The sequence below is a fragment of the Perca flavescens genome, chromosome 20 (assembly GCF_004354835.1).
Source record: "Perca flavescens isolate YP-PL-M2 chromosome 20, PFLA_1.0, whole genome shotgun sequence".
NCBI lineage: Eukaryota > Metazoa > Chordata > Actinopteri > Perciformes > Percidae > Perca > Perca flavescens.
The window spans coordinates 26307442-26328894 of record NC_041350.1 but is presented as its reverse complement, the minus strand read 5'-3'; the positions used below and the strand labels follow the sequence as shown (position 1 = coordinate 26328894).

General features: G+C 41.8%; 1 protein-coding gene across 1 annotated transcript; it reads left to right on the top strand.

Moving 5' to 3' along the window:
* The first annotated feature begins 2 nt into the window (after positions 1-2).
* Positions 3-20012, top strand: znf106a (zinc finger protein 106a). The gene is made up of 22 exons (XM_028565221.1): positions 3-92; positions 1861-1943; positions 2808-2869; positions 4362-4556; positions 5849-7759; positions 7864-8326; positions 8707-8773; positions 9021-9175; positions 9608-9668; positions 9927-10235; positions 10748-11561; positions 12031-12080; positions 13225-13370; positions 13484-13618; positions 14064-14180; positions 16719-16910; positions 17446-17508; positions 17680-17799; positions 17928-17999; positions 18491-18562; positions 19182-19328; positions 19883-20012. The coding sequence occupies exons 2-22, from the start codon at positions 1890-1892 to the stop codon at positions 19934-19936; spliced, it is 5259 nt and encodes a 1752-aa protein (XP_028421022.1). The 5' UTR covers positions 3-92; positions 1861-1889; the 3' UTR covers positions 19937-20012.
* Positions 20013-21453: the final 1441 nt, after the last annotated feature.

The window sequence follows — 21453 nt, the reverse complement described above, 5'->3', positions numbered from 1 at the left end:
GAGGCGGATGTTGTTGTTAGCTTCAACGGTGGATGAGAACATGGAGTAGCCCCCCACACACACACACACACACACATTTGGATATTATAAAGGTAGTCAAACAGTCATGTCTCAGTATTTACAATGTATAACAACTGTATGTCATAGCTGTATTCCCTCACGCTTTTATAATGTAGTAAATCATTGAGTAACGTTACATTAAGTGGTGTAGCTAACGTTTGTGTTGCTTGCTAGCATGCTGTTAGCTTGCTAACCCACTGGCTAACGTTAACTATAGCTCTTACTCCTACTTTACAGTTCAAGGTAATTTTGTTAGAAGTCATAGTTTGTTGGTCTGCTGATGTTCTTGTTTGCCTTTCAATCTAATAACATGAATATATGCACTCTAAGAACTGTTAACTACAGCTAGCTAGCTAGCTAGGCTAACAACAAACAATTTTTTGCTAGCCTACCAAGTTATAAGGTCGTTTTTTTAACTGTTATGCAATTGTAAAGTTAGAGTTGTTGCAGCGGACTAACGTTAATTTTATTATATTTATAGCATTATGAACGTCAGCTGTAATTGTTATCGAAACTCCAGATGTAATGCGACTTGTGATGATAAAGTCCTGCACCAAGTTACCCAACTATTAGCAAGCTAGTTTAACACATTTCCCAGTGTTGTTAAAGTGCGTTGTGCTTTCCATTTCTCTTTTTGCTATGCTAATTAGCTTAGAGCCGTTTTGTGGAGATCTCTCAACTCTCTGTTTAACTTAAAATACAACTTGCCTTTTCAGTATGTGCATGGGGTTTGCAGAAGAAAGCAATGTGGTGAATTAATCCCAACATTAATCAAACATCTGTGTCCCCTGTCTGTTTTCAAACAGTTATACAACAGGTGCAGCAGTAGTTAATATCAGTAACAGAGTAATTTGGTGTCTTTCACTGTCCTTGCTTACTCCCCCCTAGAGATTGAGTGTCTGAGAGGGAATATGACCCATGGATCATACTGATATTATAAATAGCTGCCCTGTGGTGCTTTGGGAGTGAAGAAAAATGGTGATGGAGGTATTGTGAGACATGTCATGTCATGTCATACAGGACGATGGAATCTCCAGACCTCACTCATGGTCTTTATTAGACATTCTATATTAAACATCTGCTGTTTGACTGATTAATCACCCGATAAGGTAAAGGTAAGAGAGCTGTGCATAGACAGCTGAAAACAAAGCATTACACAATGAATTATAAGAAGAAAGACGCATGTTGAAAGAGAAGCATAATGTTTTGGTCAGGTTAGCTTTCTTTAGGTCAAAGAGACCCCAAAACCATTCAATGTGCATCTTTCTTTTCTCTTCATTAATTGATTTTACTTAATTGTGAACCAATAACTTTGCTGCATGTACATTTTTGCATTGTGGTTTTATAAGCCATAGGGGTGTCTTCACTAGCCTTTGACCCATGGGTGGTGTTAGTTTCCCACCCTGTTTGTGAACGTTTAACAAGTCCAGACATAGCTCCGATGCTGCTTCCTGGCCACAGAGTTGCTCTATCAGCAGACTGGAATTAGACCAGGGTCCAGGTTGAACTCTGCTGACATTCTGACCGTGGTTCAGCGACATGTTGTTGAATAGTTAGCTGTGGTTCTTGAGAGAAAATGAGCTTTGAGCTCCCTCCACGGTGTTGGTTTGATGAGTCTGAATTGCTGAGAGCTCAGAATTATTTTTCATAATCACAATATCCAACTAAGGTTGAACCACAGTCACCACACCAACTATATTATATTTATAATTCAGAATGGCTTTACAGAATGTTGTTGCTTTGTCCTTTTGTAAGCTGTGATTGATGGGTCCTTTTTCCTTTGTTACATTTTAATGACAGTAATGGGCTGATTTCCACCTGCGTTCAAGATGGCGAGAGACAGAAAGTGCATCCTCTGTGAAACCGTCCACAACTCCAAGCAGGTAATTCCCCCTCAAGCTTGAGTACTGTAGGATTTACATTAACACTGGAGTTACATGAGTTGTTTGACAAAAATGAATACTAAGTGGGTTGACCAATATTCAATTCAGCAATATTGTATAATAATTTGGTTGAGATTTGTTTATGTACTTTTATGTAGGTTTATTATACCTATTTATAGATACCCTTTGCACAACTGTTGTCTTAAGATAATCATTTAATACAGACAGCTTTCATTCGTGTGACACTTCTTTTTTTCACTTCAATTGGGTGTTTTAATGGTTTGTTTATCTTAAGATGAAGGACAATTATATAGGCCTGTCACGACAACAACTTTTTGCTGGACGATAAATTGTCCCAGAAATTATTGCGATAAACTATAATATTGTCATTCTGAGACCATTTTCATCTAATATAATGCTAATGGCATAATAATGCAGTAACACCTTTTCAAAGATCAATAAACTTTTATTTCTAAAGAATATTTAACACTGGAACTGGAAGACATTTAAAATATCCACAATACATGAACAAAGCAACCAAAAAGAATAAATAAAGTGGACTCTCAGTCTCTGTTAACAAAAAATGCACTGGAATAAAAACCAAATGCAACCAAAAACACTAAATAAAATGGAAATTTTTCCATTTAAAAATTATCACGCTCATTTTTTATTTATCATGCGATTGATTTATTGCATATTGCGACAGGCCTACAATTATATCAGACAAATATCTGAAAAATTAAAAATCACCAAATGTGCTGCACTACATTACACAATAATGTGTTATCTACCGCTTAACTTAACAAGGTTTGCAGGAAACTTATGGATGCCTAAAAGAAATGTCTGTTTCATGTCTATCTGCAGGAGATGGATGAGCACATGAGAAGTATGCTCCACCATCGTGAGCTGGAGAAGCTCAAAGGCCGGTGAGTTGTTGTTCAGTTTCTCTTAAAATAAACAAAATGCACAGATATTATGTGATTATATATCATGACTCTTACACAGATTTTTTTGCAGAAACGAGTTAAATAGAAATGTTTTGTTTCTCAAATAATATTTAGAACAAGATCTAGGACAAGTTTTACTATCGTTATTTGGACTATGATTTTATTCAATTCACAATTTTTAAATGAATTAGTAGTGTCAATATGCAAAAGGTTTGAATTTGTTTCAAGAGTTTTGTCCAAATGTATTTGGGTCATGAGGCGCGTGTGCACAAAGGCACGTGTTCATCACAGTTATCGGGCAAGTGGATATATGGGCAGCTGTCTCAACCGTGGCAAATATATTTAGACACAATCTCTCCCGGAACAACAGGCATGAGCGATAGAAGGCAACTGGCTATCTTGTGACTCCCATGTAGATTAGTAAAAGTATGTGGCCTGTCACTGAGAGCGAAGTATCTGGAGTGGAACAAATTCTGATTAAGAACCTGAGTTGTTGCTTTGATTTCTGTCTGTCGAGAAATGGGATGGCTGAAGCTTAACTTTAACTACAGCTTGACACAGCTCTATATGTGAGGTCCATGCTTAGGAATTCATCATTGCTAATTCAGGTTGCATTTCTCCCACCACTGCAGCTGAGAAATAACGTGTCAAATAAATAAAAGTAACCCTATCTTACTGATAAATAGTTTGCCAACTGCCCGTCAGAAAATGGCAGCATGCCATGACACAGATTTGACAAAGAAATTGAGAAGGGGCCAGCAAAGTCACTGCCCCGATCAGAATTACAGGATGACATACTTGGGAGAGGTTTTGAAGTGGCGGCTATGAGCAGCTGCACAAGGCTCCAGTTACGCAGGCTTTGCTTGGGATTGGTCAGCAGGATGCTCAGGCCTGTTCTAATAACACGTGCTGGCCTGAAGGGGGGGGGGTGCATGCTCTCAGAGAGGAGTGGGAGGTCAAATACAGACATTGCCTTGTGTAGAGTCTCAGAGTGCAGCGGACACCATCATGAAAGAGCACTAGGCTGAGGGCACTGTGCCTCTCTCCCCTCCACGCGACCCAGTGCTGTGCTGCATGGCTGCTTGTGGTGGCTGGACATAAACAGCTAGATTAGCATGCTGCCTGGATTCAGCCTGGCTGCTCCTCCTGCCCTCGCCCTGCCACCCATGGCATGCTGAAGAAGGGAAAAACAAGATCAGGACGAAAAAGATTTTAACTTTTTTTTTTTTTTTAAACGAGAAAATTACAAGTTAGCAACCTCCTGATCTGTGACAGATAGAGAATTCGGACAAGTTATCTTTAAAGGATTGTTGAGTATTCTCCTCTCCTGATTTTATTTTGACTTTAAGTAACATAAAGTAGAGCCTAGTACGTCGTCGCAGGCTCTGCAGGCACATAAAAACAAATCAGACTAGATCAGGACAATGCCTGAAGGAACGATTGATCGCCCGCTCTCGCCTTCCCTCCCCAGGGACTGCGGACACGAGTGCAGAGTGTGCAAGGTAACAGTGGTGAGCCTGACCGATTATGCCAGCCACATTTCCAGTCCAATGCACAAACAGAATGTGGAGGCCGCAGAACAAAAGTATGCTGGGAACGACCGTGAAGAGGACTACTTCGACCAGGCGTTGGTGGACCTGATTGAGAAGAGAAAAGAACAGCTCAGGTAAGACAGTCATGCTATCATTGCAGCTGGGAGAATAATAGTCAGTAATGGTGCTTTACCATTTTTTTTCTAGTATTTACAAAAAGTAGTTTTTTGGACAAAAAAATAAATAGTTTAATGCTTATTTATCAATGAAACATGCATTTTGTTAAATACATTTTCTTTTTAATGCTTATAATAAACTGTAAATTAAATTGTTTGTATTGCCAGTATGAGAAATTACAGTCTTTTTGTATAACAAAACCTATTTCATATTTGTCAACATGGCATGTAATCAGAAGTCCAGAACCCATAAGAAATATTACAGTTTGTAAAACTCAGCAGCGGGAAATATTTCCATTACAATAGGAACATTGATCTATGTTTGTTATAATGTTGTTATGATTCAACCACAAATGTAAATGTAAGTGATAGCTCGCGAGTTTGTCGTTTGTGTGTACATACTCCATGTATAGGCACATTTTAGCTCAGTGGTGCTCACAGGCCTGATTTAACTGCTGCTTGAAGTGGAGCTGCTGCTGGAGTCATATGTCAGGACTGCAGCCTAAAATAAAAGCATGACTGCACACACAAAGTTCAGACACAAGTTTGGCAAAACACTACCAAAAAACCTTCACTCCAACCCTGTGATGATCTAAAATAAACTACATTAGGATTGTAAAAACACAAGACTACAAATATGCCATTTGTGGCTTGACACACTAAGTTGACCTCACTGTCCTACTGGAAAAATTAGGAAAATGTCTGGAGCAGTTGAGAAAGTTCGTTATGTGTCACAACTGTTGAAGGCAAAAGCATCCAGCTGTCAGCCGGTCAGATCTTTTCCCTCTGCGGTCAGTGCTGTAGGTCACACTGTGAACTAATCCTTGACACCTGGCAACAGTAGGCCAGTAGGCCAGTTTTTAAGTCTTGTTAAACAATTTCCAGTGTATCTGAAATGCAGTTGCTGCAAGCATTGCAGCAAAGGAGCCTTTAACCTTCCTTAACTCATTTTTTGCTCACTTGGGGCCAGCAGTAACACGCTGTGAACAAAATTATTTATACATTTTATATCACCTTTAAGTTGATATGGCAGTTGCCTACAGTATATACACATCTGTCCATTCATTAATGAAAAACAGCTGGCTGTTGAGCACAGTGAGAATTAATAGAAACAATAAAGTTGTGGGCCTGCAAACAAGTAGAAAATTAATTAATATGTTATATATATATATATATATATATATATATATATATATATATATATATATATATACTGTATATATATATTGATATCCGTCTTTTGTCTGTAGAAAAGAAAAAGAGGCCGCTGCTGCAAAGCTGGCAAAAGAAGAAGAGGCTCGAAGGAAAAAGGAGGAGATGAATCAGAGGTTAAAAGAAGCTAAGGAGCACTACCGGCTGCAGTATGCCTTCAAGCCTCAATCGCAGGGTTTTGGTGGATCCACTCACCACAGAACTTGGTACAGGAGCAACCAATATAACACCAATGCAGACGTACAACCCTGGCAACACAGTAAACAGGGAAAGAGTGCCACCTGGCATGCTCAGGAGCCTCCCAATCTTCAGAAGTTTGGATCTGGGGAGTTTTGTGGTGGAAGCTTTCATAGCCAGGAAGGTTTGGGCAACAAGCAGTGGGATCATGGTGCATTTTCTGGCAATCAACGAAGTCGACTGCCTTGGCTCAGCAATGGAGGCAGTAGTAACGGGGTCTATGGTCGAAACAACATTGCCCAGAACCACCAAAAGAGCCGGCCCCTGAGCCTTTTAGGGCCTGTTCCTCTGTATCCCCCTCCACCCTGTTTTTTTGGCCAGGCTCTTAACCAGTTTCAAAATACAGGCAATGGCCTGGGAGGTCAGCACTGTGATGGGCTTCAGAATGGGGAGGGGCAGACAGCAGAACCTGACCACAGCAGCAGTAAGAGCTCTAAGACCTTTGGTAGCAATCCAAAGCTGGACAAAGCCTGCCGCTGGTCGCCCTATCCTGTCACAAAGGGTTTTGAATCCTTACCCAATAAGGATACCAACCCAAACTCATCGGAGAAGCACCCCAAAGTCCCCAAACCCCAGAAACAGGATAAGGCACAGGAAACCAGTGCTTTTAACAGACAGTCCCGACCTGAACAGAAACCGGGGCAGTTGACCTCGAGTGGACAAAGTATGGAAGAGAAAGGGAGACCTAAAACGAACCCCAAAACCAAACCCAGAGAAAGGAGTAGCAGCGGCAGTAGAAGCAGCAGTGCTCAGACAGACGCCCCCCAGAACGCCGCATCCGGTCCCTCAAATCAGAAGGCAATTAAGCCATTGCTACATAAAGATTGGAAGATGTCCTCACTTCCTGGTCTCAACGGTGGAGCTCAACAAAGCATGGCCTCAAGTCAAGCGCACGCACAATCAAAATCAACCGCAAAGCCGAGTGGATTCAGTTCCCAGGCTCCACCTGTCGGGCCCCTTCTGTCAAGGCAAGAACAGCAGCTCCCAGAAACATTCAAGAAAGCCAGACAGATTGTGTTAGAAAAGAGGGGCTCTTTGGATAGCTCTAGAAACAACAGGATGGAAATGACACTGCACATTGTGGAGGAGCAGCAGAGTGATCACGTACAGAGTCAGATTGGCATGAACAAAGAAAACAGGCAGAATGCAGCTAAAACAAATCTGCCTGACTCAGCCAGGCTGGAAAAGCCTGCTTTGCAATCTTCAGACAGCAGCCAGTTTCTCCAATCATTGCAAGTCAGCACTTCTACCACGGAGAGCTCTGAGCCTGCAGCCTCAAGCCGGGAAGACGAGGAGAACAGGAGGAGAGAGGAGAAGGAAACGTGCCCGGTGGCCCCAGATGAAGCCATGCAGGCTGTTGAAGCCGGGCAGAGCTCAGAGAGTGACACCTCCAGGAGTGGTGAAGCTCAGACGGGCTCAGGGTCAAACACATCGAGTCTGTCCAAACTTGACCTGCCTCCCGTCTTGAAACGTGACCTGACCAAACACATCAGCACCAAGAGTAAAACGGGTGGCCATGAGCCCAACCTGAACATTGCCAGACGGGTGCGAAACCTGAGCGAGTCGCGGCGAAGTGACACAGAAAAGGACTCGGGGCTCAAACCAACTGTGCGGCAGCTCATCAGCTCCTCCGGGTCTCGACGCAACGTGAACTGGGAACAGGTGTATCAGGAGGTCAGGAAGAAGCAAGACAAAGGGAAAGGCATGCCGAGGTGAATGTTTGATCTTACATTTAGAGTTTGATGCATTCTTTGTACGTTGTTTTTGATTTCTGCTACTTCAAGCTCATGTTTTGTCCTGTCTGTCCTCCTGTCAGGTTTGGGATAGAAATGGTGCCGATAGAGCAGGAGGACCAGAGCCAGGAGGAAGAGGACATTCCCCTGCTAGAGGGTTTCCAGTGGGAGTCTATGATGGACAGCTCTGCCTCCCGAAAGCGCTCCTTATCCGAGAGCAGCATCGCCCCTGCATCGTCTCACTCCCTGTTTACATCCCTCATGTCAAAGGAGACGGCACAAAGAGAAGCCCGAAGCTCAGAGCAGCAGGGATCCTCCGTTTCTCCCGATCCCATATTCGCTCAAGGGAACAAAGACACTCAACGTCAGCAAGAGGTGGAGCAGATGCTCGGCCAGTTTGAGGCTTTAGCACAGAAGCAGCCAGACAAGCTAACGTCTGCGACAGTGAAGGCCCTCCAGCGGTCTGATTCAGTGCTCGGCGACAGCAGTTCGGGGACGGAGCTATACGACAGCCAGGGAACAGGAAAAAGACGAAGAGCAGCTGGGGTGAGTGAAGGAAAAGGGGAACTCCACCGATTTTACACATTATAGTCGGTTTAAAGGTCTTGGGGAGTACTACCGCACTTTGTATATGGAGGGAGCTGTGTAAAGTCTGATAAATACTACAAGTTTGAAAATGAAAAAAAATCTGGTGCTGTGGAGTTAGGAAGAAGTGAGACTTCTGTAGCCCGCTCCTCATCTCTGCTTGAGGCAAGAGGCTTGAGGCCACATTAGCCGTCACGAGCATAACATCTAAATATCCTACCAAACTGTCGAGTTGCATTGTGGGTAAGGAATAATGAAGGGAGGAATAATACATGCAATAAAAAAGACAATATCAATTTTGAATCTACAGGAAGAATATGACTCTTGTTTCTCCTTTGTAGGACGTTCCAAGTGCGGAGACGTCTTCCTTGAAACACAATAAAAGAAGGAAAGTCAAATCCAAAAAAGGTTAGTATCTACGAGTTCTGTTGCATTAATGAGGTCACGTTTGTACTGTATTGTTTCACTTTTTGAGAGTAAAATGTATGGTTTTCTCTCTAGTATATTATCTCTGCTAATGTAACTTCACGATCCTGGTGGAATGATTTCACAGCTTCAGTCTAAATCCATTTTAAGATAACCAAGACGACCAGAAACTTTAGGTTGTGCAAAGCTACCGATGGTTCACAAGTGTCCTTTTGGCACCTCTGTGCAGAGCGTTTACAGATCGACCAGCTGCTGGCTGTGTCTCTGCGGGAGGAAGAGCTGAGTCGCTCCCTGCAGACTGTGGACACCAGCCTGATCCAGGCCCGGGCTACGCTGGAGGCCGCCTACATAGAGGTGCAGCGTCTCATGGTGGTTAAACAGCAGGTGAAAAGAAGTCTCCATCTTTCGAGTTGTGGATGTCATAAAAGCACTTTTCACTTTTCATTTTGATTTGAGAGCAGGTTGCTGTGTATGTGTTTATATACACTCGCGTTTGTGAGTGTAAGACAGAGAGGCTGTTTCCCTCCTGGAGAGTTGGCTAGTTTTTGGGGCCAGTACATTTGAAGCAGATATCCACAGTTTGCTGAGCTTAGCGAGTATTTCTATCAAAAATGACTCTCTTACTTCCATTGTAGTTGTCTTTAAGGGTACCTGTGTGTACATTGTAGCTGGGTGGAGAGAGCCTCTTTTCTCAGAGAACCATGATTACATATGTAACCTTTTATTAGGGTGTGTGTGGGTAAGTCTGGATGAAAGTATGGTATCATACTATATACTACCCACTTAGAACCATTGTACGATTTTTGTCTTACTTAGATGACTGGAGAGATGAGCACTCTGAGAAACAAGCGCATCGAGTTACTGAAAGGAATGCAAGGTAAGGAGGACATGTCTTATGATATCAAGTATGAAACACATGAAAATGTTTTAGTAAATGGTGTTTTTTCCTGCCATTGACTACATTAGAGGTTACTACTACTATAACAAACTATAGAAACCATAGCATATTAGAAGTATATGACCATAACACAAATAGTTATCATTGTAGTTGACATAACACACATGTATTACATCACATTTTAAGCTCTTGAAATACTGAAATAACCAGTTTTCTTGTGCTATTTGTTTTATACAGGTACTTTGGAGGAAGCACCTCAGGTCAAACTGAAAGAAGAAAAGATGGATTCAGTAGAAGCTGAGCCACACATGCCCTCCTCCATTCTGCTCTCCTCTGACTCTGCTGCCCCCCCCAGTCCTGTTCCTACTGCTGAGCGTGCCTCCCCTCCCTCCTCCAGCCTTCCCTTTATGCCTTTAGTTATCAAACAGGAGCCTCTGTCTCCTGTCCATGTCAGCTCAGAGCCGGACCCTGTGGACAGTATAACCCACTGTGCTCACAGCACCACTCCCGAGCTGCCTGTCGCTCCTGCTGCAGCCTCTCTGCCAGGTAACATCATACAGTACATTTCTGCCCGTGTTTTCAAGCACCAGCGATGGACAGTACGTGGCAGCAGTTATATTTCAAGAAACGTAACAATGTGCTGGTAAAAAACTAGTAAAAAAGAAGACTGTTATTAAGAAAATATGGATGTAAACATTGCTGACTCTTAAAATATTAAAAAAAGGTTTTATGAGAAAGTTAATGCATTCAGCACATTAGATCTCAAAGATATGTTGCTGATTTTTATTTTTTTATTTTATATACTTTGTTTAAAGGCACCCACATAATCCTGTGGGCTTTACCCTTTAAAACACATACCTCTGCCAAGACTACCTAGTCCCAAAATTAAAATTTTTTACACATAACAATAGACAATCATGAGATTTACCTGCCAGATTTAGATAAGTCTGTTAACTCGAGAAACAATGGAGAAAATGCTCAAAAAAGTCCTCTTAGTTTCTGTTCATGCCAGTTAAATTTTCAGTGTACTGATCATTGTGCATCTGAAACTCTTGCAGACCCTACCCTTCATTTCCAGCCATCTTCTGAAAGAAAGCCAGAGCTGTACCAAACGAACACAGAACACAATTGGGACAACTTTGCCGAGCCTGCAGACTGCAAGGAGAGCTTGTCGGGACTGGTTGAGACAATGGAAAAGTCCATACAGGCAAATCAAAACTCTCTTACCTCTTTGTCTGACTTCAAAACTCCCGTAAAGCTTCTCTTGGCCAGCAGGAGGGGCTCCGAGGAGGGGAGTGTTATTGACTGTGCAGCCACACAGTCCTTTGAGCCCCCCTCCATCCTCAATCTGCCTGCCTCTCCATCTGAACTGAGGAACGGAAAGCGTGTAAGGAAGCTGAAGAAGAGGAAGGTGTTGAAGAAGGCCCAGGGGACGGAGCAGCCCGAGAGCAGTGACACCGAGATAGACGGAGAGGCCTTGAGGCCGAGGTGGCTTCGACCTCGCAGGAGAAGCTCCCAGGTCAGCACCTCCACTCTCCCTTCAGAAGATAGAGAGGGCGACATGAACATGGAGGGTGTTGAGGAATCCTCTAGACGGCTGTTCCCGACCATCAAACTTCAGAAAGAAGACCCCAAATCCCCCAAACACATGGTGGAGCTTCCCAAGGTAGCCCGTGCCGAACTTGCGCTGAGCTTGGATTCAGAAGAAAGCATGGAGGTCACCGCAGCCGGTCAGCAGCCCCACATGGCCACCCTGGCTCCAGCTTTCCCTCCAGCCCAGCTCCCAGACTCCTCCAGACCCGAGCTGCAGAGCCTGGCCTGCAACGAGGTCACCTCCACCAGTGACATGGATGTGTGTCGATCCTCTGAGAGGTAAGACCCATTCTTGACTTTTGGAAACAGCCGCTGACAAAACAATCTCAACTCAAGGTCCACTTACTTGCTTGTTCTGGAGCTTTCAACTTTAACACAAGGTGGGAAGTCTGAACATCTGCAGTTTCATGGCCACTAAGCAAACTCCATCTGCTGATGAGGAAGGTGGGATGTGCTCAAAAGCTCCAGAACAAGCGAATAACTGGACCTTTAGTTGACATTGTTTTGTCAGTGTTTAAAATTATATTAAAGTGGGATTGAAAATGTCAATAAAAGTGACAAATAGTTGCAAAAAAAGCCTTTATTTAACCAGGAAAAGACTCATTAAGATTAAAGATCCCTTTTTCAAGAGTCTGTCTTTGGCTGTTCCTAAAGACCAGTTATGATATTTTGTCTAATCACAGATCATTTTATTCACCGACTAAACTAAGATAAAATCACTCATCATTTCCACCTTTTTGCCCCACAGTGACATGCCGTTTCCCATCACGTTGCCTACAATAACGAAGACCTCATCAGGTATGTTTATGTGTGGAGAGGTGTTCATGTTATAGGGGTCGGTTAATGCTCCATCAGAACAAGTTCATACGACATGCAGAGTGAAAAACCAGCCGTCGTAGAGAGGGCGGAGATGCAGTATTGTGTAAATATATGGAAAATTACGACAGTCTCTCCTGGAAGACATTTATAGTGTTGCTCTTGTTTGATCACAGTAAAAGTGACATAAATAATTCTGTCAAGAATTTAAAAATAAGAGAGCTGTAGAGAGAAGTTCATAGGTGGATTTCTCAACTCAGCACAGTGACCAGGTTTATTATAAATGGAGTAATAGTATTTTTTTTTTTTTAAATGAGTAAATAATCAGAAAGGGTTTTTTCAGAAAGTACGTTTTTTAACACATACAAGGAATTTGTTTTGGTGTTGCACATCACACATTCTCTAAATGGAATATTAAACAATATAAGTATAGGTATAAACAATATAAGTATAAGTATATGTACAAAGTATGTATTAAATTAAAAATAAAGATATATATAAATAAGTTTGTTTTTCCTTATTTTGTCTGGATGTTTGAATAAATAACCAAACATAAAATCATACCATCTTCTAAGCAGCCAGAATTACAAGTGTCCTCCATCTTGACTAGGTTAAAATAGACTCTCTGAGTGCCCAAATTGCTTTTTATGGGAAAGATATTCATAGAGCTGTTAGTTGACTTTCAGTGACGCAGTACGAGCATAATAAGTGCAGTGATGAATGGAAACAACTTTCTAAGAATGTGTATATTTAACCTGAGGCATCATTTAAATGTTCATCCAGAAAAAAACATATGAAACTACACTTGGAACATTGTTGGTAGGAAATGTTTTAGAGGACATTTCTTAAACCAACCAGGTACTTTGATGACCAACATGACATAATATTATATTTGAGGTTTGGAAATTGATTTCTTTCTGTATTGAAAACATATTACAACCTAGAGAGAGTTCATTTGTATTCGTCAACTCTACGATTCTATGAATTTGTTGTTGTCATTTAAGCTATGAATATAATAAGAAGTATTTTGTGGGTGAAAATGAAAGTGATTATTTTAAGTAATATACATTTTTACAAAATTCTCTTCATCTTTGTGCTCCTGTATGTATTTTTGTGTGTTTCCCAGATGCGTTTTCTGACCACGGTGAGGATGATTTGCCCACCGAGGGTGTGTTCGAGGGCCACCAGGAGGCGGTGAACGCCATGCAGATCTACAACGGGCTGCTGTACACGTGCTCCGGAGACCGGACTGTCAAAGCCTTCGACCTGGTGGTGGGTGTCGCCAGGATGTCAGGCCTTTTGTTGGACCCACAACTGTGTTATTTCCAATTTTCTGTGAATGCAACAACGGAACAAACTTGTATCTTTTGTTGTTCTTGTTGCAGAGTCATAAATGTGTCGGTGTGTTTGAGGGTCACAGCTCCAAAGTGAGCAGCCTGTTGGTGTCGGCGGCTCCCAGCCTGCATCATCGCCTTTATTCTGGGTCCAGTGACCAGACCATCTGCTGCTACAGTCTCAAGGTAAAAACTCATATCTTCTTTTTAGTGTTTAATCACATTAATAATTGATTATCCATAACCTCAGTGAATGAATTAGTCCTCCTCTGTTTGATCTGCTCGGACGCACATTACAGGATTTGTTGAGTAATGCTTTAATTATTAACGGATATATAATTTTTTTATTGTTACTCACGTTTGTCTTTATTGTGTCGTTTTTGTTGTTGATTTGGGCTCTTTTTATTGACCGTGAATTGTGTAGCGATATTTCTTTTTTTTCACTGTACATCATTGGAAATAGAAGAAGAGAGTCATGAGGTGTTATTCTTCACTCTACTTTTATATGTATAATCGGGGCCATATTTTGTTATGTGTTCACCTTTAAAGCATATCCTTTTCTTAGACTGTTGCAGTTCAGTGCTTCAAAGCACAAGTTGAGTCAATTCACTTTGTTGTTTGACGTCTACAGACGCGAGAACTGGAGCAGCAGTTCTCTCTGTCAGACCGAGTCCTCTGCCTCCACAGTCGATGGAAGACTTTGTTTGCCGGTCTGGCAAACGGCACAGTGGTGACCTTTAACCTCAAGGTGAGAAATTCAGTGTAGCCATTATATTACTGTAAATTATTCAGTAAGTTATTCCGGGCTCCCAGAGGAGGTGCTGACGATAAACACGCTCTTTGGAAATGTATTCATCTTCTTTCCTCAAGTTGTTAATGTGTTGTTCAATGATGTGCCTTTTTTTAATAACTAATACCAAATGCTCTTGACTAAGTTCCAAGTACTTGTAGCAGTTAGCCTTTAAACCTGTGATATACAGTATCATTCAGTTCATTCAGAATTAAAAATGTTATAGTTATTGACACAAAAAGTGATAAATTAGAAAAACGAAAATAGAAAATGTTCAGGGGACAGAAATAGCTCAGCTCACCTTTCAACCTTTTCCTTTCAGTATTTTGTATATGAACTAAGGCTGCAACGACTATTACTATTTTTTTCAAGTAAAAATGCCAGACAATTTATGATTACAGCTTCTAAAATGTGAGGATTTGCTGCTTTCTTTTTCTTATGTGGTCGTAAACTGAATACCTTTTGGTTTTGAACTGTTTTATGATGTCACTTTGGGCATTTTTTACTATCTCATGACATTTTAAGACCCAGCGATTACTTGATTCATTGAAATAATAGTCGTTAAATCGATAATAATAATAATAAACTAGCGTTACCAAGAACCATCACAGACTACAGTGGTGTGAAAAAGTGTTTGCCCCCTTCCTCATTTCCTGTTCCTTTGCATGTTTGTCACACTTAAGTGTTTCGGAACATCAAACCAATTTAAACAAAAGTCAAGGACAACACAAGTAAACACAAAATGCAATTTGTAAATGAAGGTGTTTATTATTAAAGGAGAAAAAAAATCCAAACCATCATGGCCCTGTGTGAAAAAGTGATTGCCCCCCTTGTTAAAACATACTATAACTGTGGTTGTCCACACCTGAGTTCAATTTCTCTAGCCACACCCAGGCCTGATTATTGCCACACCTGTTCACAATCAAGGCATCACTTAAATAGGAGCTGCTTGACACAGTAAGGTCCACCAGAAGATCCTTAAAAGCTACACATCATGCCGAGACCCAAAGAAATTCAGGAACAATTGAGAAAGAAAGTAATTGAGATCTATCAGTCTGGAAAGGGTTATAAAGCCATTTCCAAAGCTTTGGGAATCCAGCGAACCACAGTGAGAGCCATTATCCACAAATGGCGAAGACATGGAACAGTGGTGAACCTTCCCAGGAGTGGCCGGCCGCCCAAAATTACCCCAAGAGCGCAGCGACGACTCATCAAGAGGTCACAAAAGACCCCACAACAACGTCCAAAGAACTGCAGGCCTCACTTGCCTCAGTTAAGGTCAGCGTTCATGCCTCCACCATCAGGAAAAGACTGGGCAAAAATGGCCTGCATGGCAGAGTTCCAAGGAGAAAACCACTGCTGAGCAAAAAGAACATCAAAGCTCGTCTCAATTTCTCCAGAACACATCTTGATGATCCCCAAGACTTTTGGGACAACATTCTGTGGACCGATGAGACAAAAGTGGAACTCTTTGGAAGGTGTGTGTCCAAGTATATCTGGCGTAGAAGGAACACTGCATTTCATAAAAAGAACATTATACCAACTGTAAAATATGGTGGTGGCAGTGTGATGGTCTGGGGCTGTTTTGCTGCTTCAGGACCTGGAAGACTTGCCGTGATAAAAGGAACTATGAATTCTGCTGTCTACCAAGAGATCCTGAAGGAGAATGTCCGACCATCTGTTCGTGTACTCAAGCTGAAACGAACTTGGGTTCTGCAGCAGGACAATGATCCTAAACACACCAGCAAGTCCACCACCGAATGGCTGAAGAAAAACAAAATGAAGACTTTGGAGTGGCCTAGCCAAAGTCCTGACCTGAATCCTATTGAGATGTTGTGGTATGACCTTAAAAAGGCCGTTCATGCTCGAAAACCCTCTAATGTAACTGAATTAGGACAATTCTGCAAAGATGAGTGGGCCAAAATTCCTCCAGGACGCTGTAAAAGCCTCATTGCACGTTATCGCAAACGCTTGGTTGCAGTTGTTGCTGCTAAGGGTGGCCCAACCAGTTATTAGGTTTAGGGGGCAATCACTTTTTCACACAGGGCCATGATGGTTTGGATTTTTTTTCACCTTTAATGATAAACACCTTCATTTACAAATTGCATTTTGTGTTTACTTGTGTTGTCCTTGACTATTGTTTAAATTGGTTTGATGTTCCGAAACACTTAAGTGTGACAAACATGCAAAGGAACAGGAAATGAGGAAGGGGGCAAACACTTTTTCACACCACTGTAGTTGTCCAGTTAGAGAGCAGCAACAGTTTGCTGCAGTATGTTGTATGTGCATGTTAATAAAGTCAAGTCATACGCTGTCTTGAAATGTAAATTTGACACATTTACCTCTTTGCCACAAGTGGGAAAGAAAACTAATTTGAAATGCATTGTATCAGAACATGTATTTACCTGTGTCAGCTAGCTTTGGAAAGGAAAGGCGGAAACAAGGGACGACCTCTATTAAGATGCTTTCTTTTCTATTTTGCAATTATTTGCGTAGACAAACAAGCAGATGGATGTGTTTGAGTGCCACGGGCCGCGAGCCGTGAGCTGTCTGGCCTCGTCGCAGGAGGGAGCCCGGAGGATCCTGCTGGTCGGCTCCTACGACAGCACCATCAGCGTGAGGGACGCCAAGAACGGCCTGCTGCTGCGCACACTGGACGGACACATCAAAACTGTGCTCTGCATGAAGGTATCAAAACTCATGTCCATGTAAGCATCTGAAAAACAGGAAGGTAAACAACTTGTAGCTCATAATTCTATCAGCACTGGCAACATTGTGTGAAAACCAGTGTATTATCAGTGAAAATAATTGAAAATCTGTTCCTGTGTCAAGTCTCGACTATCTTATGTTTTAAAGTAGGGCTGCACGATATGAGGAAAATATCTCATTGTGATTATCTTGGCTGATATTGCGATATGATTCACGATATTGGAGGGAATCATCCTTTTTGCATTGTTATTGTTATTTTCACTGAACAATATTAAAATTAAAAATGATCATAGTGTGATTTTTACACTGATCTGTACCTTTAGTCTGTAGGATAGGGTTTGTAAGATGAGACGTATCTGCAGCACCACAATACTTCATTCAGAATGGTTTGACACATATTTTGCCTTTGAAAAATCTTGCAATTAATTGTGCAGCCCTTTTTTAAAATGTATGGGAGCTGAGGATTGATTCTTTTTTAGATTGGCTTTAATTTCTCGTTGTTTCTCCCTCTCAGGTGGTCAATGACTTGGTATTTAGTGGATCCAGTGATCAATGTGTCTACGCACACAACATCCACGTGAGTCATCCTGTTTATCTCTTAATACATAAGGACTTGATGTTGCAATGTTATCAAAACTGTAGGAGAAGCCATATGCACAATACAGTTGAATTACAATTAACAATGTTTGAGAACCTTTTTAATATACTGTGCGTACATCACACTTTGTTTTCTGTGCCACTCGTACAGACAGGAGAGCTGGTGCGGGTCTATAAGGGCCACAGTCACGCTGTCACCGTGGTGTCTGTCCTGGGGAAGGTGATGGTGACCGCCTGTCTGGACAAACTGGTCCGCATCTACGATCTACAGGTCTGCATCCCTAAACAATACGTCATTACCTACTGAGCAATTTGCTCATTTACATGTGGGTGTGAACGCCATTTCATCACGTTTTCCTGAAAATCTGAAAGGATTTCATCCTGTTATTGTCTCCCCAGTCTCACGACCAGCTGCAGGTCTATGCTGGACACAAGGACATGGTGATGTGCATGGCTATCCACAAGAACATGGTGAGAGACCTGCTTTTTCTTGGAGCTATATGCTTGGAAAACTGTGAAATTATACAAGGAAATGCTTTAGTAGCATCTATTAGACATCATCGAGCCTAACCGTGGCCCATTAAGGAATCAACTCATCTGATTGGCTCTCAGACATGAGGAGAATGTTTACAGTTATGTTTTCTGTCACCTTTTTTTGCATTCAAATGCGTTTAAATTAAATTATAACCAGCTGATTGGCCGGGTTAGCTCGTGGCGCACGTGTGTAGAGGTTTATTCTTCGAAGCAGTCCTGTATGTCTCCCCCACCCACCCACCTTCAGCTGTCCTATCCATTGGCAGAAATTCCCCAACAAAAGTAATCTTTTAAAAAGAAAAGAAAATTATAACCAGCTGATATGTTTCTTTTTTTTTTAAACCTATGATACATGTATACAGGTTTTAGAAGACATAAGCTTCACGATCTGATCTCAACACACTATTTGTGTTCATTTTGTGTTTCAGATCTACACGGGCTGTTATGACGGCAGCGTGCAGGCCGTCAAGCTGAACCTGATGCAGAACTACCGCTGCCGGGTAAGATGAGGGATGGGGAGATTTTGGGTGATTTGGCGGAGGGGTTAAAGGGTGTTTCCTCAAGAAAATGGGATGTTTTTCCAATAAAAACAAATATGCAATTCCACATAATTTTGGACCATTATTATCACAATACCTGTGTCTAAAACTTTGGAAAAGCTAGAGCAGATAATAAATAAATAACTCTTAAAAGCTTAAAGACAAAACTTGCAAAAAGAAGTCCAACTACAACCACTAGACCTGAGAAAAGTCTTTTAGTTGGTTTGTTTTTTTCAAGGTTTTTTGCCGCATTCAGCTTAGGTACTGACAAACACGACTCGGGTGCTGCACCTAAGACTTACTGTATAATGGTAGGGGGAAAACCCTGGTGTGTCAGTGTAGGCGTTCCTGCAGTGCGATGGTTCCCAACCTTTCACCCTCGAGACCCTCTAAAATGAAGCGCTGTCTGCTTGGGGCACCCGTTGTTACCTCTTGTACAGTCTTGCTTAATAACTGCACTGCGTTGTTAACCAAGCAGCAGGGAAGGAGAGCTGATCCTGTTGAGCCTCTCTCCGATCCGCAGACCCCCCCTGGGTGGGTTCCCTGGTTATCAGTGATGAACAGTGTCTTGTGTTGACAGTGGCACGGCTGTTCGCTGGTGTTCGGGATGATGGAGCATCTGCAGCAGCACCTGATCAACGAACACTCCGGTGCCAACGCCCAGACGCTGAAATGCCGCTGGAAAAACTGTGAAGAGTTTATCTGTGCACGCAACAGCTCCAAGCAGGTAAAAAAAAAAAAAAAAAAACATTAAATTGTCTTTTTAGTACGTAGAGGATCTCTGCGACATATCTTTATTTTTTTTTTTTTCTTCTTTCTTTCTTTAAAAGGGACAACGCACATTAATCAACACGAGTACAGAGTCCAACATAAGTAAATGTACTAGATTTAGCCATACAGGCTACTTTTCATCTGCAGTCCCTATCTTTCTTTCATTGCAATGTATTTCAAACATGTAAAAGAAAACTATAGTTAACATAAGATAACATTTTTTCTTCTTCTTTTTCGGACATGCCCGAAAAGGAGTGGGATCCCCACCCCTTCTCCCTAAAACATTGTTACTGAATTAACAAACTTCCTCTTTCTTTTTTAAACTCTTCAAAATATGTAACTTTACTTACCAATTATCTTACAAAATACAATATATTTCTCATATATTCACATCAATTTTACATTATAATTTCTTGCATATTTAATTTCCCCCCCCCCAAAATACCCATTGATATGTTTTAGTATGAAAAATATGAACTCATTCAGAGGATGTGTCTCTGTGTGTTGCAGGGCATGCTGATGCACATGCAGAAACATGCTGAGGAGACTGAACTGGAGCCTTAAGGGCTGCTGGTGGGAACACTGTTTCTCCCTGAGCCCTCCCTCCCTTCCCTGCTATCCCCCCCCTCCTCCCTGTAAACCTCCCATATTGGGGGATCGATATTGGGACCCACTTAACCTAGCAGCGCTCCTGACGAGTGGCGTCTGACGACTCCATACTTTTTGTTTGGTGTTGGAATCCAACCATAATACAATCGTGAAAGGAGGGTTGGTTGTGCTGTTAGTTTTTTTTACGTTCTACAAAAATGCGCCTTTCTCTCGCTCTCTCTCGCTCTCTCTCTCTCTCTCTCTCTCTCTCTCTCTCTCTCTCTCTCTCTCTCTCTCTCTCTCTCTCTCTTTTTTCTCTTTCTGTCTGACCACTGCAGTTCCTCTACTCACTGACCAAAGTAAGACAAAGAAACACGTGAATTTTGTCAATTGAAGAAACTTCAGTGTTGCCGGTAAATAGAGGGATTTGTTAACGCTTTTTTTTGTGTATTTAAAACTGCAACAGAAATCAATAATCGTCTTCCAGGTTGGTTGGCCACAATATGGCATGGGCTAAGAGATGTATTTTGTTGTTTTAGTGCAGTTATGGTGTGTCATGTTGAGCAACCTGTAGTTATTTTTACTCTTCTTTTCTTAAGTTGCTAATATTCACTCAAAGTAACCTTCGGTTTATGACAATGACTGATGAAGTTTTCAGTCTCCCGGGCCGGTGTGCGATTACTTGTTTCAACAGAGTTTCATTGAAGTGACTCAGATTTATTTATTTTATTTTATTTTATTGTTTTCAGAATTCTTTTTCGAAAACACGCATCTTCTTTTGTTTTGTTAGTTTTTTAGGATCCCATTCTTTTTGTTGTTGCTCAGTGATATTAAGGCGTTGAGGGACTTTGGTGCAGTGCTGTGTGACTTGGCCTGAAGTTGCCATTTGAGAATTTCCATTTGCAGTGATAACGATGGTGGCGTGTATGTATGTGTATGTGTGTGCGTGTGCGCGTCGTCCTATACGTGTTTATCGGTGTGGTTTTATTCGTCCTGAATGTCAACAAAGTAGTTCAACCTTGTTTGGTGAACAAGTGAGTGTGCTGCATTGTTTTTTTAATGACAGGTTTTTTTTTGGGAAATTTAGTTTTTTTTTTATTTGGAGCATGGAGCAGAAGGCGCCAACGCTGTTTTTCCCACAGTAAAGGGTAGTTTTTCTAAAGAAGTGTGGAGGTGAAGGATGTTTGGAGGAGGTGTTCGATGGAGGAGCTTGAAGGGAAGAATTAGGACTCATCTCCCATGCCATACCTCATCCCCTAAAACAGGCAAGTTGGTAACACACAGCCACTTTTTTAAAAGGCATTTTCAACCAATTTTAACCAGTGTGAAAGCCCAGCCGATGCTCTCTTTTTGGCAGACTTTGGTGTGGTTCCACCGCTCTTGGTTGTGTCCTCTCTCTGTTGAGTCCACAGTGTCCATCTTCCAAACTCTATTCATCTGCTCGTTGTTTATATCTGAGAAAAAGCGTGCACTTCACTTCTCTTACCTGGCAT